The sequence below is a fragment of the Anastrepha ludens genome, chromosome 6 (assembly GCF_028408465.1).
Source record: "Anastrepha ludens isolate Willacy chromosome 6, idAnaLude1.1, whole genome shotgun sequence".
NCBI classification, from domain to species: domain Eukaryota; kingdom Metazoa; phylum Arthropoda; class Insecta; order Diptera; family Tephritidae; genus Anastrepha; species Anastrepha ludens.
In genome coordinates this window covers 104,053,708-104,071,400 of record NC_071502.1, presented here as the reverse complement: position 1 = coordinate 104,071,400, position 17,693 = coordinate 104,053,708, and the positions used below count along the sequence as shown (strand labels likewise).

General features: G+C 36.4%; 2 protein-coding genes across 8 annotated transcripts in view; both read left to right on the top strand.

Moving 5' to 3' along the window:
- Positions 1-17,693, top strand: part of LOC128866909 (centrosomin) — a 64,668-nt gene that overhangs the window by 32,117 nt on the left and 14,858 nt on the right. For all 7 annotated transcript variants that reach the window (XM_054107953.1, XM_054107952.1, XM_054107959.1 and 4 more), the window contains one exon: positions 15,099-15,142. In XM_054107953.1, the coding sequence (XP_053963928.1) occupies positions 15,099-15,142 (44 nt within the window). The remainder of the gene's footprint in view (positions 1-15,098; positions 15,143-17,693) is intronic.
- LOC128866912 (lysozyme 1) lies at positions 8,353-9,666 on the top strand. The gene has a single exon (XM_054107965.1). It carries the CDS (start codon positions 8,755-8,757, stop codon positions 9,298-9,300), a length of 546 nt encoding a protein of 181 aa, XP_053963940.1. The 5' UTR covers positions 8,353-8,754; the 3' UTR covers positions 9,301-9,666.

Here is a 17,693-nt window from a genome sequence, read left to right as displayed (position 1 = left end):
AACAATTCATGTAATTTTGAACGTGTGAGTGCAAACTTGCATTGCATCCATTCTTTCTTGTTCTTCTCTAAAAAATTGTATTTTTTTTTCATTCACGTCGAGAATTCCCCTAATCCGCTTAAATTATGAGAATTAAGTCTAGTTGTCAATCCGCATTAGTTGCACTGAATTCCTGAGATAATTCCGAAGTAAGTCGTTAATCCCGATTAACGCCACCTTATGTCTAGGCTATTAGAAGTCTAAATCAGTCAAGATTCGGCTGAGTTATTCAAGTTTTCTTAAATCTATCTTTCAAAAAGAAAAAAATAGCATTAAAAATTGCATTTTTTTTTAAATTTTTTGTTTTAAAAAAATTTTTAAACATTTTTATGCAGATTTCTAATATATTCTTCTTTTATCTGATGTAATTTTTTGGGAAAAATCATTTTTTAGAAACTAATTATATTCATAAAAACTTACTTATAAATTTCGGAAATTTAAAAAGCATTAAAAAAATACATTTGAACCGTTTTCTTTGAAAGTGGTGTAAGTCCATTTTATATTATACTAGCTTTAACCCGCGGCCCAGTTCGCGTAGGAGTAGTTTTGAGGGATTTAGGATATGTATATAAAAGAATTACAAACAATAATTTCATAGAAAATAATTTTTTATTAATAACCATAATATTACAATATCCGCCATCCGTTGCTATTTTTATTAATTTTCTATCTCAAACCGTTTTTGAACTTTGCATTTGGGTCATAGTTGAACAGCTTATGCGGATTATGAAGTCTAGAGTGTGCTATAAATAGTGGGAAATAGGAAAAACTAAGATTTTTTAAATTAAATTTAAGCAAATACTCGATAATTAGTGATGAATGAGGGGCTGTGGGAAGGGAGTTCCATCATAAAAACATGCCTATAACCTTCATTGGGTGAAAATATGAATGTATAAAAAATTTTACGTCATTTGGTGTTGTCGTTTCGTAGTGATGCGCGGACAAGGTACAGACATTCATCTTTATAGTATAGATGGAGATATTTAAGGATTTGCATTTGAATGGTTCGAAAAATATTGGAATATGTTAAAGCACTGATTTTATGTTTTTTAAATATTTTGACAAAAAATTAGTTGATAAAAACAATGAACATTTTAACAGATTTTTTTGGAAAAAGTTTATAAATAAAAAGTTGATAGTAAATTGTATTAATTTTTATCATTAACCAATTTTTTGCCAAAGTGGACTTACACCACTTTCAAAGAAAACGTCTCACTTAATGCCTCCATAAGCTGTTCTTGAGTTTGGGTAACGTTTCCGTCCAGTAACGCTTGCAGTTCGGCGCCCTCAAATATTATATTTTTGGTCTTCCAGAGCGCTCTTTATCAGCGAAGTCGAGGTCACCGCTGTCAAACCCAGATAACATACATATATAATCAGCAATAAGAGTCACAGCAACAACTATGGCCTTTATTATGAACGGCGTTCAATCTTCGACTGTGGTTGAAAGAGCTGATCGAACGAATTCTCATTTGGTCACTGTGAATTTCGCTCGCTTTGGTGAATCATTAATAGATTATTTCTGCCTATTTCTATTTATATCAAAGAAAAAGAAAAAAAGAGTTGTTAAAAAGTTGGTAAAAGTTAGTATGACGGAGTTGTGGGGTTCGATGATGATGGCAATGAGAGTTTAGTGGAACTGGTTAGAAGTAGAAAACGGTTGAAGTACACTTCCAATCCCTTGGAAATGTTTTATACCATGCAAGTGTAGCCTTTCTAAAATATATTGGCACACATAGCATTATGGAAGATTCCTTACAGCTGTCTTATAAAAAACTTCAGCGCTATCTAAAGAAGTGTTTGTGGAGCTGCTATCTACTACAGAAATGTTGCTGGAGTAATGTACCTGAGCCAAATCTATTCAAAATATTTGAAGCTAGTCACAGCACTGCTATTCTGCGAGTATTGGCAACGAAAATATGCTTGGTCTATGCTCACGATGTTGTTGTTGTTGTTGTAGCAGCAGCAGCAAAACATTAATGTACAGGAAGTACTGCTGGAGTGGCAGCCCTGGCCGGATATATGGTAAAACCGGGTCGTTGCGGTAACGACCTGTCGGAGAACGACTATGCTCACGTTGTCTGTGGTGCTGTTAGAAATGCTGTATGATCTGGAAAGTATTATTTGCCAAATGTGGATGTAATTTATCATCGCAATAAATGAATGAATATACACAGGGCCATTTTTATAACAAATGCAGGATTCCAGGAATAATTACATAGGCTGTGTTGATGGCACGCCCTTGAAAAGACCAAAACTAGAATTTGTTTATACAGAAATCAAAAGCCACTATAATTCACCGCAATTCACTTTCTTGTCGCTCCTATAGGCAGTCCTAAGCAATTGAGTTCTTGCGCAAATTCGTGTCATATTTTTTTGCCGACTGAACCTTAAAACATATTTGTTCTGCAAATTAAATAATTTTTTGCATTTGCGACTCGCGCTTTTCCAGCTGTTATTTGGTACTTACAACTTCAGACTTGCATTAATTAATAAAAAAATTTAAAATAATTACGCGCTCTTCGCTACAGCATCGAAAGCAAAATTCTGTTCAGCCGAAAATTTGGTGCTCTACAAATATTTCTACAGGGTTGCATTGCTCATAATGCGAATTTATAATTCAATCAATCGATAGCGAAGCTCGAAAATTGAATGCAACTCCTAATAAGGGCCTTTGTGTCAAGTCCGGAAACTTAATTGCGCATCTAATGCGAGTATACGTTTCTTGAAAGCAAATGCCAGTTGCAATGTAGGGCATTCCTATGACTAGTCTTCTTATTTCTTGGCATACAAAAATAACTTTAGAATGTTATAAATTCTTTTTGGTTATGTAATCCGAAAAAAAAACAATATTTCCAAGCGCATTCGAATCGAAACTCTTAGCACTTTAATCCATTATCTTAGTCTTTAATCCATTACCTTACCCTTTGATGTGTAATTAGTTCAATCAATTATTTTGCTCTATGATGCATTCACTTTCCTTAATCACAATAAAGAAGTGAAGTAATCGTGTGCAACTCCAATACTTTTTTATCTGCATTTTATAGAATTTATTGGGTCACTAGCTCCCTTACTCAGTTGTAAAATCCCAAGTAATCGATGCGGTAATAAATTTCTTTGAACATCACTTAACGCCCAGCGAATGTGATTACAAAGAAATATGTTGCACTAACAAAAACAACAAAGACATGTGTACTTTGCCAGAAATTTGGTAAACAAAAGAAAAAAATAATGTAAAAAAATTAAAAAAAGAAAAAAAAAAACGAAATAAAGCAAAACTTTGGCCGGACCAACAGAAACATCGCCTGCTGTTTGACCAATTTGTCGGTTTGCTACCAATTTATGTTGGCAATTAGATTGATGAGTACATATGCCCATGTATGCACACATAACGGTTGGGTGCTGGAGGCAAAAGCCCTTTCCTTGCAATGGCCAAAAGCGTCCAATGTAAACAAGTGTTTCACATTTGTTTGAATGGTTTATTGTTTAGAATACTTTTGGGCGATTCTACATGCGTATAAGGATTTATGCCAAGCGTCAAATCTCTTAACACCTCATTACCCATTTGTATGTGATGCTGGCATATTATTTGTGCTCCTGTAAACTACCAAAGTGGTGGTCCTCAACAAATATAAATGAACAAAGTATACAAATTGAAGTAAACCAAACCATTCAACCAAGTACTCCTCCTTCATTTTGCTTTTTCTACTCCACACACATTGATTTCTCTTCTTGTATAGCTAAATATATGTATATATATTTTTTCATAATTGTTCCCAGTCGGCATTTGGAAGGTGGAAGATCATTTCTCAAAGCGACGATCCGTGACTGCAATGCAATGCAATGAATCCACTACTCTTCTGGGCGAGAGTTTGACAAAATTTTCCTCTCAAGTCTAACAAAAAACAAAAACAAACAATGGAGAATTTTGTTTTTTGTTTTTGACGGTAACAATATTTTTTTCGATCGCCGAAGCCATCAATCCACTAGTTTTCTGGAGACCATTTGACAAATTTGTCCCAAAACTCCCAAAAACAAAAAAAAAAACATTTTTGTTCCACTGTCGAAACAATAAAACCTGTACTCTCCTTTCAGAGTGCTAGAAAAACAAAAAAAAAACAGAATATTATTTTTTTTTGGAGCGGAATAATATTTATTCTCGATCGTCAAAGCCACGAATCATCAACTTTTCTGGAGCACGTCTGACGATCTTTGTTTTAAGCCTGTCAAAAAAAAAAGAACATTATTTTTCTTTCGACCATCGGAGTAATAAATCCCATACTCTTCTAGAGGGAGTGCTAGAAGTTCTTTGTCTGAAGCCTATCAAAAGGAACACAATATTTTTTTTTTCGATTCTCTAAGCGATGAATTCACTACTTTTCCGGGGAGTATTTGACGATATTTGTCTCAAGTCTATCCATTTATATTTTTTTGTCAATCGTCGAAACCAGAAATCAGAAGGTTTCTCATGATAACTCGCCTTGTCAGAGAACCTACTGAAATACCTTAAGATTTCTCATAACTTTTCTTCTATTATCTTCTGGTAAAGTCACAGAGCATTTCCTATGACCAATTTTCCGACTCTCAAGGTCCACAACAGAAAGTGTTTGCTGGGTTTCTTTAGTTTATTTTTGTTTTCTACAATGTGGTTTGTGTAACTTAAGCTTTATGCACACTGTATGTTCTGACTGATGTCTATTTGATACCCCAGCCTTCGATTTGTATAAATTTGTGAGTGCTACGTTTGCGTGTCAATCTCCTTTTTATACTCCTTTTTTCTTCTGCTTTTTTTCTTCCTCTTACGACATGTCTACACACACGTAACGCGCGCTCAAACGGTGCCATGCATATTGACAACTCTGGGTAATGTTTTTTGTTTTGTTTATTTATAAATTGTGGTGTTCAAACAGAATTTATTTGTAGTCACCTTCGAAGCATTGGCGATATGGGGACGCCTAACAAAACTCAAAGGAAGAACAAACAAAAAAAAAATGAATTTCAACTGTTACTTGATTTCTATGAACGAAATTGAATGTTACGCATCATTGCGTGCATTGAACTCGCAGACAGACTGCTGATCTACATTTAAATGCGCAGCAATAGAGTGCGTTCGCCTAATATGTACATTTGTATGACTTTGCCATACCCACCCAACGCCTTTTGCCGACTTTTGCAGTGAAAAAGTAGGTAATAATAAAGAAAAAATTGTTAAAGGCTTGGCGACCTATTGCTGTCGACTCGTTGTGGTTGGGCTTCACTTGACAATTAGGTGATTGTGGGAGTTGTTTTCGAAATATTCTGGTCGTCTGTGATGAACTTTTAATCACTTCTGTTTTGCAAAGAATCCTAAGCGTATAAATTTATTTTGTACGTATTTCTCTATATGGTAATTCAAAAAATTGATTTATTGCTACTTGTGTGGATATTTTTTTCATATTTAATAACCCCATTCACCATTTATGGAAATGAGAATTCCATTACGGTAGTAGAAATTAAGTTTTCAGATCGAAAAAGGGTAACAAATATTTGTGCATAAATTAGAGAAACGCTGAAAAAGAGACATCAAAAATGCATGCACAAACGGGTGATCAGTCTGAATGATGAGATAATGGATTGAGCGGATGCGGTGTATGAGGTGTTCGTATAACCGCGTTTTTATGCGTTGATTTATTTGAGTTCTATGGCGCGGCAGCTGTAACTAAACATATTTCTCAAGTTAACCATTCCCCAAATTTATTTAAACTTGCGGCTGTGAGAGCGTCCATCAGCAGTCACTGCGGCCCAAACCATTACTTGCGATGGGAAATTGCTTCGAGTGGCCATACGTAGGCTCAAATTCTCGTATGAGCGTTCGGTCAAGTAAACACGATCGTTTTGAGTGTTTATGAACTGCTCAATTGGAAAATTTTTTCCATCAGAAAACACAATGTTAGGAAATTCGCCACGTTCGTGCAAGCGCAACAACTCCTTTGCTCTTTCGCACCGAAGTTTGTTTTGCTGGGGTCAAAGGTCGTGTGCTTTTTGGAATTTGTAAGCCTTGACCTAGAGCTAATTTTTAATATGCGTCGAATGCTGTCTTACGATATTTTCAGTTCTTTGGCCATTTTTCTTCCACTTCGACGTGGATTTCGTTCAAGTCGAGCCTTCACTTTCCGAACCATTTTTGGCGTTGTTGCGGTTTTTTGGTCCACCTCCATAGCGTTTTGCAATGCTACCAGTATCATTGTAACGTTTTATAGTGCGATACACAAACATTTTATTCACTTTGAGGTGACTGAGCTCACGAACAATGGCTGGTTGTGATTTTCCAGCCAAATATAACGCAATCACACTATTGCGTTTGAATTCCATCACAGCAAAAAAAAAAATTAACAAAACTGAGACGCAAATACTTTTGATGGCTTATAAACAATATATTGAACTGTCATTAGAACAATTTTGCCGTTGATGTCATGAGTCGTTTTAGAGATACAAACAGTGTGAAGTTGGTAACACTTCATATCGTTCCCCCTGTACACGCATTGTACGCTGTCAATTTACCGTTCCATGGGATGTTTGAGAAGTGCAGACATGTGATAGGCGAATGAAATGATAAGCGTGACTTGCTGCATACTTACAAGCGAAGAAAAGTACTGGCAAACGCGTGTTTGACACCTTATGGAGTCCACAAGTGGAAATCAATAAACTATGTGCAAGTGATTATCTTTAAAGAAGATTGAAGAGGAACAATTCTATATTATTAAGAAACGTTTAATTCGGTTTGCGACTTCGGCATCATCCAACGAGACAAGAGTGGGAGGCAGGTCGAACGACGACTAGTGATGACATTATCATCTAGGCCGTGTTTCGAAGCCATAGAAAGTGGTAGTTTTATGGTGGGAGATCCTATCAATAAGTATTCGAAAAAGATCAGTGAGTTAGATTCGCCTATACAACTGCCAACCCATTTCTAATCTACTGAAGATAAGTATTTAAGAAACCATGAGAATGAGCAAATGTCGGTTTCAGACGCTACAAATCTGCCGTATTAATACTCGTACTTACCTACAGCAGCAATCGTTGGGCACCATGGAAGTTGTCAAGTTAATGAAATGATGGTCTTAATTTAATATCCAGCTTTTAATAATTCGTACGAATATTCGTTCCACGTTCTTCAGAATTATACGCCTTATTTTGCAGAGGTGAAGGCTGGTTAGTGAATTTAGTTGTTGTAGTAGCAGTTGTTCTTGTTCTTGTTATTGTTGTAACATCTTAAACATTCCCCCATGAATGTTTGGGGAATGCTGATGTAGTGATAGTCCTCGGCTGGATATAAACCCGGGACGTTTCGGTAACGTAAAGCCAATAGTCGTGGGAAGTTAGAAGTGTTGCCTCTCCTCAGAAGGGTGGAGAGGGCCCCACTTAGTCCTAGAGGCCTATTGTGATACCACTAGTTTGAGCTCAAGTTCTCCCTCTCATTCGCATCGTAGTGAAGCCACTTCGAAGAATGTACTTAATGCGAGGATGGTTCAATAAGTCCTTGAAAAGTAAAACAAATGGAGTTGCCAACTCAAATACAACATTTGCCTCCAAAGAAACATATTTCAGACGACGGTATCCTTATTATCGGGCTGATCTGTGTATTTTTTTCTTTTTTTGAGAGAACGCTTGCGTGTGGCAGCCATACAAAAGTTTGAAAATTAATATGAGGACTCCCACTATAGAAAAACACTATCTGATAAACCACTGCTTTACTCAATTTCGGCGGGTTTCTACCAGACACCAGCGACTTCAAACATTACTCTGATTAGTGACCACACAAATAATGATCGATAAAATCTTAAGTATGATATTGAATAATCCATGAAAAGTTTGGTTAGAAAAACGTTCTCTTCTATAAAGACAACGCAGCGACGTACAAAGCCGCGGTGGCAATGGGAAAAACTGGATGAACGAGGCTAGGAATTGATCCATCGTAAAGAGCATGCTCAAGGTTTAAGACCCTATGATTACTTTCTGTTTCCAAACTTCTGTTTTCAAATTGAAGTGACTCGGCACAAGACGCTTGGATAAATGAAACAAACGCCCATTTCGAGAGTCTCGAAAAATCGTATTACATAGAGGGCATTAAAAAATAGAGCTACGTCGAAATTAAATTGCATTAAATTATGTTGAAAAGTTAGATGCTTTTTCGCATTGAGTATTATAAAATATTCAAATTACTTTTGTATATATTGGATTTTCACACTGTGAATACTTATCGGTGCAATGCAAATATGAATGCACATAAATCCGATAACAATAAATAATTCTCACGCCACTTAAATTCTAAAATATTTATTATTAAACACTTCAATGACCACAGACAGACAAGCGCACATACAACAATAAAGCGGTGATATATCAGCGTTGGTTGAGGGGAACACCAGCCCGCGAGGACGTCCACAATGCAATTGCCGCGCTCAACAACAACAGTCACTCTGTAATTTCCACAACGAATTTTCGCTATACATAAAACCGGTTTAACCATAATTTTTATTGCTTTTATGCCAACATTAATTCTTAATTTAACTTTTGCTGCCGACTTCCCCAAACGCATTCGATAACGATGCGCCTCGCCTCAGTACATCATTAACCAGCGGCGTGACCACCGCGCTAATAACATCCGTGTTCGTATAAATTTTCGACGTGTTCAATCAATAACTTGTCCTATTTCAATACATCAATCAAATCGACATGCAAATGAAACGTCAATACCATCACTATCGCCGCCGTCGACAATACCAAAACTCATCACCAATCGCACAACGATCACTGCCACCGTTTATAGCTGCCGCCACCACCATAATTTTTTGCTGCATTTTGCTGTTACTCGTTCACGCACCCGCCCCCGTTCAAATGCGTCGTCTGCAACGTTGCGAACTCGTCGGCGAATTGTATATTTTGGATGTGCCAAAATCGGAGCTGTCGCTGTGGTTATGCATTGCCGAATATGAAAGTCGCTACAACACGCATGTGGTGGGCAATCGCAATGCGGATGGCTCCAGCGACTATGGACTGTTTCAGATCAGCGGCCGTTATTGGTGTCAGCCGGACAATGGCACCAAATATTATGCGTTCAATGAGTGCAATGTCAAATGCAGCGCTTTGCTGCAGGATGACATCACTGTGGCAGTGGAATGCGCTAGGACTATTCAGCGGCGGCAGGGATGGAGTGCTTGGAGTGTATATTCGTTGTATTGCAATCGTACGCTAACCGAAGTGGATGATTGTTTTGAATGAGGATGGGATGCATGCAAATTGGCCTAGTGACGCGAAAGATAAGAGAAGAGAAGCTCTAAAGAGATTGAGGAAACAATAAGAGAATTAATAATGTGCTAATATACCCAATGTGTTCTTTTGTTAATAATAACAAATAAAATTATGCTATATCAATAGAATTGTATTTTACCACAAAAAAAAAATTGAGCTGAATTTAATAAATAAATAAATAAGCTCGAGAATACTCATCCCCATCTAGGCCGAAGATATTTTCGCAAATAACGCGAATATTTTAGGGCGGGAGTTGCACTTTTTTGCTTTTATAAAGGGTCTTTCAAAAGTGGTCTTTGGTGACACTAAAGTCAGTAGGGAATAATTCCAGGACGGTGCCTTTTTAACACACTTTTATTAGGTCGGGTTGTATGTATGTATGTATGTATGTATGTATGTATGTATGTATGTATGTATGTAACGGAATCTTTGAGCTTAATTTTCACTGGCTTCTAAACATCTGATCGACTTGAAATTTTGCACACCTATCAAGGACCGATGACAATGCAATAATTTGATAAAAGTTTTCCATTATCCTTATTGGGATTGCCAGGATTAATATTTTCTGTTTTTACCTGTGGGCAAAAAGTAAGGTGAATTTGAATCTTTGAATCTTTTTAACACACTTTTATTAGGTCGGGTTGTATGTATGTATGTATGTATGTATGCATGTATGTATGTATGTAACGGAATCTTTGAGCTTAATTTTCACTGGCTTCTAAACATCTGATCGACTTGAAATTTTGCACACCTATCAAGGACCGATGACAATGCAATAATTTGATAAAAGTTTTCCATTATCCTTATTGGGATTGCCAGGATTAATATTTTCTGTTTTTACCTGTGGGCAAAAAGTAAGGTGAATTTGAATCTTTGAATCTTTTTTTTAACACACTTTTATTAGGTCGGGTTGTATGTATGTATGTATGTATGTATGTATGTAACGGAATCTTTGAGCTTAATTTTCACTGGCTTCTAAAAATCTGATCGACTTGAAATTTTGCACACCTATCAAGGACCGATGACAATGCAATAATTTGATAAAAGTTTTCCATTATCCTTATTAGGATTGCCAGGATTAACATTTTCTTTTTTTTACCTGTGGGCAAAAAGTAAGGTGAATTTGGTTGTAAAATGAAAACTCTTTTTTTATTCTTGCAAATCAGTTTCTCAGGCTCCCTCCACGAAATAAGTTCTTCATCCTGATTACTTCTTTATCACGGCCGATAACTGCATAGCTTTAGACTCACAGTCGATAAGAAAGGAATTAAATATAACACGAATATATCGAATCATTTATTCACTGACTGCAATGATAACAATAATTTTCATTCATAATAAACAAAAAATAGTTTAAAGAAACTAAAAAACACGCTTTTTTGCTAATCGAACTAAAAAGTAGAAAATAAAAAATAGTTTAAAAAAACTAAAAAACACGCTTTTATTGCTAATCGAACTAAAAAGTAGAAAATACATTTTAATGACAAAGAGACCTATAATGAAGTAATAGCAAATCGAACGATCAGTCATAGTCAACTACCTCAGAACAGAATTATAACAAAAATTAAGATACAAATAGAGTAATTCAAATTAGAGTTAAAAGCGTGGGATGCTTGATATAGTAAATATTACAATCAATACAACTACCTATGTACAGAGGGTTATGAAAGTGAAGCAAAATGCATCCCACGCTTTTAACTCTAATTTGAATTACTCTATTTGTATCTTAATTTTTGTTATAATTCTGTTCTGAGGTAGTTGACTATGACTGATCGTTCGATTTGCTATTACTTCATTATAGGTCTCTTTGTCATTAAAATGTATTTTCTACTTTTTAGTTCGATTAGCAATAAAAGCGTGTTTTTTAGTTTTTTTAAACTATTTTTTTTTATGTCATCTTTGACATTTTTCATTTAGACAGTTGTACAATTTTACACAATGGGACAACGATAAAATTATTGAAACTTATTACGAAAATGGTCGTTTTTTAAATACAACATTTGGCGAAATTCGTAATTTTTTTGATGGAAATAATCATTCAAATGAGTCTACAATTCCAAGGTTGGTGAAAAAATTTCAAGAAGTTGGTTCTGTCGAGGATAGAAAAAGAACTGACAGACCAAAAGCTAAATGTTTTGTTGAGAATATTGCTGCTGCAGCGTAGTGTAGCTGAATAACCTCGATATGTGTCGATATTCTCAACAATTAGGCAATCATGAATCGACTGCTCGACTGTTTGGCGAATTTTACTTCTAGACGTGCTCATGGTGGACATTTAAATGATGTAATTTTTCACATAGGATTGTTAAAAGTCTTATTTTGAATAAAAATACTGAAATCTGAAAAAAATCTTAATTTTTACATGCTTTATTTTAAAACAATATGTAGGCGCGTCTATTGGACGACCCTTTATGTACACTTGAGCTCACATAATTAAGTCATCTTATCTCTTTACAATATATGCAATATGTAATTTTCAGACTACGGTTTTTTCTTATTTTTTTATAAAATCAAACTTCCACACTTGTACAAAATGCCAAAAATTTTAACGAATTTCGAAAAATTGTCATAAAAATTTTCAACTGGAATTTTTAGAAAACTTCGCGGTATGCAGTTTTATAGCCCACACAATTTTAGTAGACTTCATGGTTTGAAGTCGTTAAAAAATCGTGTTGATTTAAAAAAAAAAATTTTCAGGTTAGTATCTATGCTGCTAGTTCGCTTGTAGGACATATGCACCTGATAAGTGAGTGACATTTTAGAATTTACCTGTTGTTCAATTATATTGCTTTCATTTCCATATATTCCTTTCAATTTTTTTTATGTGCCATTTCCAAGCGTTCCACTGCATTCCATTTCTGCACCATTTCACCGACCATAAGCGTCCATTACATTTTTTTCATTTGTACTCGTTTATCGTTTCTTTAGCGGAAATTTTCAAATACCCAATGAATAATAATGATAATTTATTAATACAGAAATAAATTAATGCAAAAAAAAAATATTAATGCAGTGCAACCTCTCCTAATAGACACTTCTGTTAGCCGGACACCTCCCTTGAGCGGACATTTTTTTCTATACCAAATCTTATGTGTCGGAAGAAGTTATTCTCTTTTGAGTGGTCATCTCTCGAACAGACAAAAGCTGACTGACGATGAGTTTCCGCCCAAGGAGGTTTTACTGTATGTAAGTGTGCAGAAATAATCCCAGCTCTTCTTTTATCCTATGCAGAAATTTATACGGATATCTGTTAACAGTGCCTCATTAAAGAAAGTTATGTTTTGTGCTTACCTGGGGAGATGAGTGAATTGAAAACTTTGAAGCCGTTTCACTCGACATTTTTTTTCACAATATCCTCTTTTTTTTAAATTTTTTTCGCGTGCCATTCCAATTAATTCCCCTCCATTTCATTTCTACAAGGTGGCGCATAATTAACCAACCAATTTTCCGTTTTGAATAACTAAAAAACAAACAAAAAATGATTTTGAGTGATGGAAATCTTTATTTTGACTTCAGCGCTCCATTCCTTCTCTGTTTGTATACTGCAGTTGTCCAGTTCACAAATGTCAAATATGATTGGCATACGACGCCATTTACAAAAATTATAAATCTTCCGATAGGGTAATAACTTTCCTAATGCCGGATTCACCGTTCATGTCCGAACAACTTTTGTTGGTCATTTTACACACGACTGAGTGGGAAGTCTCGCTGAGAGCGCAACGAAAATGTGTTGGGCACCGTTTGTTCGAATCAAATTGATTTTGATTTTCTGCCCGAACAACTTTATGATTAGGATTGCCATCATCTCTTTTTCTATGCGTTTGGTAGCAGTTTATATGTTTGTATCAAAAACACAATTTCGTATTTTGGCCACTGTTTCAATGCCGTTGCCTTCGGAAGAAAATGAATGTGCCGAACTCAGCGATGAACCGTACTTAAGCACTCTCTCCGTTCAAAAATTGATTCGTTCAGGCGACAGTCGGTTCTACGTCATCGGAACGCCTCAGATTTTCATCCGGCCAAGGACTGTCACTCCAGCAGCGATTCCCAAACATTTAAGGGAAATGTTTATGATTTTACTATAAAAACAACCACAAATTGACACAAGTAAAAAAAAACGTGTCCCGTGAGCATCCATTACATTTCTTTCACTTAAATTTTTTCGTTTGGAACATTTTTCGTATGGTTTTCACTCAATCGCATTTCTAAACTACTTATATATATTTTTCGTATTCATTTTTGTGCATTCATTACATATATTGTTTTCAAATCCATAAAATTTTTCACAAGGCTTTTTCTTTTCGCCAAGAGTTAGCAAGTGGCGGATAGATGAAGCAGCTGGTACATTTGTCGGCAACGCGGTAAGAGAGCTGCCTTAAATGAATGCCTAATGAACTATAGCCATACCCGTTAGCGGCGAATCTTACACGACTCGACAACTTTGTTGTTGCTCTTGCATGTAAATTTTTCGTCAAGTAAATCGAGCATAGAGATAGCGAGAGGGGCTATGGCGAATAGAAGAGACGTAATATTTCTCGTATTCCATTCTCACGCATTCCACTCAATATCATTACTGTACCATTCCGGTTCCCACGACAGTCGGTTCTACGTTATCGTATTTAGTATATCCGGTCAACTACTGCCACTTTGGGAAATGTTTATGCTGTTACAACAACAACTATACCTTTCCTATTCCATTTCTAAACCATTCCATGTGAACTGACAAAGTTCTAACCCTAATTCGTTTACTTATCTCATTTCCCCGCAGTTGTTTTTCAAACGTCAACATTTTCTAAGAAAAAATAGCTCGATCTGCTGATGCTGCTTGCGTATATTTCCATTACAACTTCCGTAAAGCAATAATTAAAATGTACTTTAGAAAATTTCCTCAAGCTTTGGCCAAGTAGAATCCAGCAATGTGCGCGGTGTCATTGAAGTGGAGACGTGTAGACATGCGCTGGTCCGTCCAGCATACGCACCAACCACCACCACACTTAGTGTCAAACATATTGCTCGTCCAAACTTACAATCACTTTCAGTTGGCACATGTTCACTCGCCCTCAAATACGCCCACCTACTGTGCCTCATTACATTTGCTTTGGTCTCATCTAACATTGCGCTTACGATTTTTTTCAAAGTTTTCATAATTCACGCAGTTGAGATCAACGGGTGATCGGCAGTTCTGTGTTGCACCCATCTGCCTCTAAATGCCACGACATGGCTCGTTTATTGAAAAGTAAAAATAATAATAATAATAAAGTGGAAAAAAAGATAAGAAGATACAAACAAAAAATCGCTTACTCACAAAGAAAACGCATTGAATTTGTACGCGCTGAGTGAACTCTAATGTGTGAGTGTGTAAGTATGTGCACACTCGTTCACGATTGCTTGGTTGCTTGCTCCTTATAGCATCTCTGCATTTACACGTAAAAAACTTAACAAACTATGTAACTTGACTGCGTTGCATGCCTGCTGTTTGCATGACTTCTTTTTTTGTTGCCAATAAAACTTAGAACTTTTTTTCGTTGTACTTTTCATGGTTTATTTCCTTAATTTGATCGTTTCAAGTGGCACAATTGTAAATTGGAAAAATGTTTGCAAATTCTACATTCTCACATGCATGTGTACATATGCACTTATACATAGATATACTTACACATATACAATATAATGAATGTGTTTACTGAAGTTTCTAGCTTAGAACAATACTTGAAAATGCCTCGAAATTAAAATGCAACTTTCTTCTTTTTCGCTATTTTCATTTGCAGCACAAGTCCGAGCACACTGAAGGATGTTACAATGGAGCACCCATGTGAGTATATACATATTGTACATACATATATGCATAAGTATTTATATGTATTAAAAAGGCATTATAAGTACTTTCAACTGTTGTACAAATTAGTATTGCATATAGAACATTTACGAGTAGTTGAATATACAGTGAAGGACAAAAGTTCACATAAACCCCCTATTTTTGTTGGTTTGAAAGTAGAAAAAGTTTCTTGCAAAATGCTTTGACATGACAAAACTTTTACTAATCTCAGATGAGTCACAGTTTAATATATTTAGAGCAAAAGCTTGTAGGAACAAATACTACAATTAATCCGAAGAATTTAGTATCAATTGTCGAGCACGGTGACGGCTACGTAATGGTTTGGGGAGCTATTATGGCATATGCAGTAGGAAGAATAGCATTTATTGAGGTTAACTTGGATCGTTATAAATAAAAACCTTTACTGTATACTCAAAGAGCGCATAATAGAAGTTTGGTACAGTATGACGTCTACAGAGCTGATAAGTTTAGTTTCTTCGACGCCATTTCAGTTGGCCACATAGTTATCGAATACCGATATACTCAGAATCGAAACAAAAGTATAGATACTAAGATTATATCAGTAGTATTTAAAAATCAATGAGCTGTTGCTCACAAACGGTCATATCTGTCTGTCCAATATTTCGCGACCACTCTACGTGAATTACTAGCTTTAGAACTTAATTTTTTATGCATCGATAGTTTTCATAATCGTCTTTCGATAGTATCGAGTTCCATTGACCGTAATGTATGGACGGACAGATGATAATAATTTAAACCCATTTTCAAAGTAGTTTTAATTATTTGAAGACAAATTTACGAATAAAAATGTCTATAGACGACCCGAATTTATATCTGGCCAAGGACTGTCACTTTAGCAAAAAAAGATGTATACTCTTGTGACAGTGTGGTCAGCTCTGACCAAGCTTCAGCGCTTAGCATCCTTGTGCATCACGACAGCGAATCGCCCTACGACTGCCGATGGAGATGACGCTTGAGCTAAAACCGCTTCACATAGTTATTCAACAATCAGCCCAGCGTACCCTGTTGAATATTACTAGGGAAGGTTTCGGTAAAGGAAAAGCGATGTAATACAGGAATATGGAATCGTTGAGTCTGCACCTCGCACTTGCCCAGCTACCCAGAGATGATATCACTAAAGCCATTAAATTTGAGAAGAATTGAACTGGACGATAAAGTATAAAATTAGTACAGAAAACTCCAAGAGTGTACTCTGCACTGGTATAGAGATGGCTCCAAGATACCAGAAGGCATAGGCGCTGGAATAAATGGTCCCATAACAAAGCCTTCTGTGCCGATGGGTAGTTTTCCTAGCATCTTCCCAGCGGAAATTAATGTCACCTGTCTATGTGCAGAGATAAACTTAGACAGGAATTCTCTGAATGAGCGAATTGTCGTTCTGAGCGACGCCTGCATTCAAGGCACTGTCATCCTGTGAGGTTAAGTCTTCACTGGTTCTTGAGTGTGTCGAGGAACTGAATTTGTTAGGAACGCACAATCGCAGGAACCTCCAGAATGAGCGAATTGCCATTCTGAGCGACAGTCAGACGGCACTCAAGGCACTGTCATCCTGTGAGGTTAAGTTTTCGCTGTTCCTTGAATGTATCGAGAAACTGAATATTTAGGGAACGCACAATCGCATCCGACTGTAATGGGTCCCAGGACACAGGGATATAACTCGGAACGAAGTAGTGGACGCATTGGCTAGAAAGGCTGCGGCTTGGTTATCAATACGACGCGAGTTTTTCCATGCTATGGGACAATATACCATCAAGGAGAAGCTTGGGAGTGAAGAGCTAAAGCTAAGGGAGATTAGCTGGCACCAAATTATGGCGCTACGCCAGAAGAACTTCTTCCTAGGGTGTACAATCAAAAGGGGTTTAGGAAACTCATAACCCTTCCTAAGGATAAACTAAGAATGCTCACGGCCATTTTCACAGGCCATTGCAGATTGCGCAGTCATCTGTACAGGATTGGGATATAATGCACTGACTCCTGTCGTTTCTGCGACCAATCCTCGGGAACTCCAATACATCTGCTCTTTAAATCTAACGCTATAGCGCGGAGGTTCAGACATCTCGGCCAATTGCCGTCAGAAGGAAGTCATACACTCCAGCCCAACTCTAGCAACCCAGCTCTATCTTAAGTTTAATAAGGGAAGTGGGTTTTTGTGAAGTACTGTGATGAGTAGCGGGCACAGAAGACCACGAGACCGAAGTGTAAGCCTCAAGTCTAGATATATATATCTGTCTATCTCTATGCGTTTATAACAAAAACAATACAAATGGCTACTCAGCTTTGGCAGCTGTATTTATAGTTCATTCCTACGTATATATGTCTAAGGAATGTTCTATAATTCCAAAAAAACACCCTTATTACTCTTGTTTTTCCTACCTATTGAAGTGATCTTACTCAGTAGGTACATAAAAATGTGGAATTTGTTTGACTTTAGGTTGAAAATCAGTTTTGAATTGTAAAAAAAGAAATATAAAAGGCCTAAAAATCATACTTTCAAAACTAAATTGAA

Coding starts and splice junctions, on each gene's coding strand:
- LOC128866912 (XM_054107965.1), top strand. CDS start 8,755: ATGCAAATGAAACGTCAATACCATCACTATCGCCGCCGTCGACAATAC.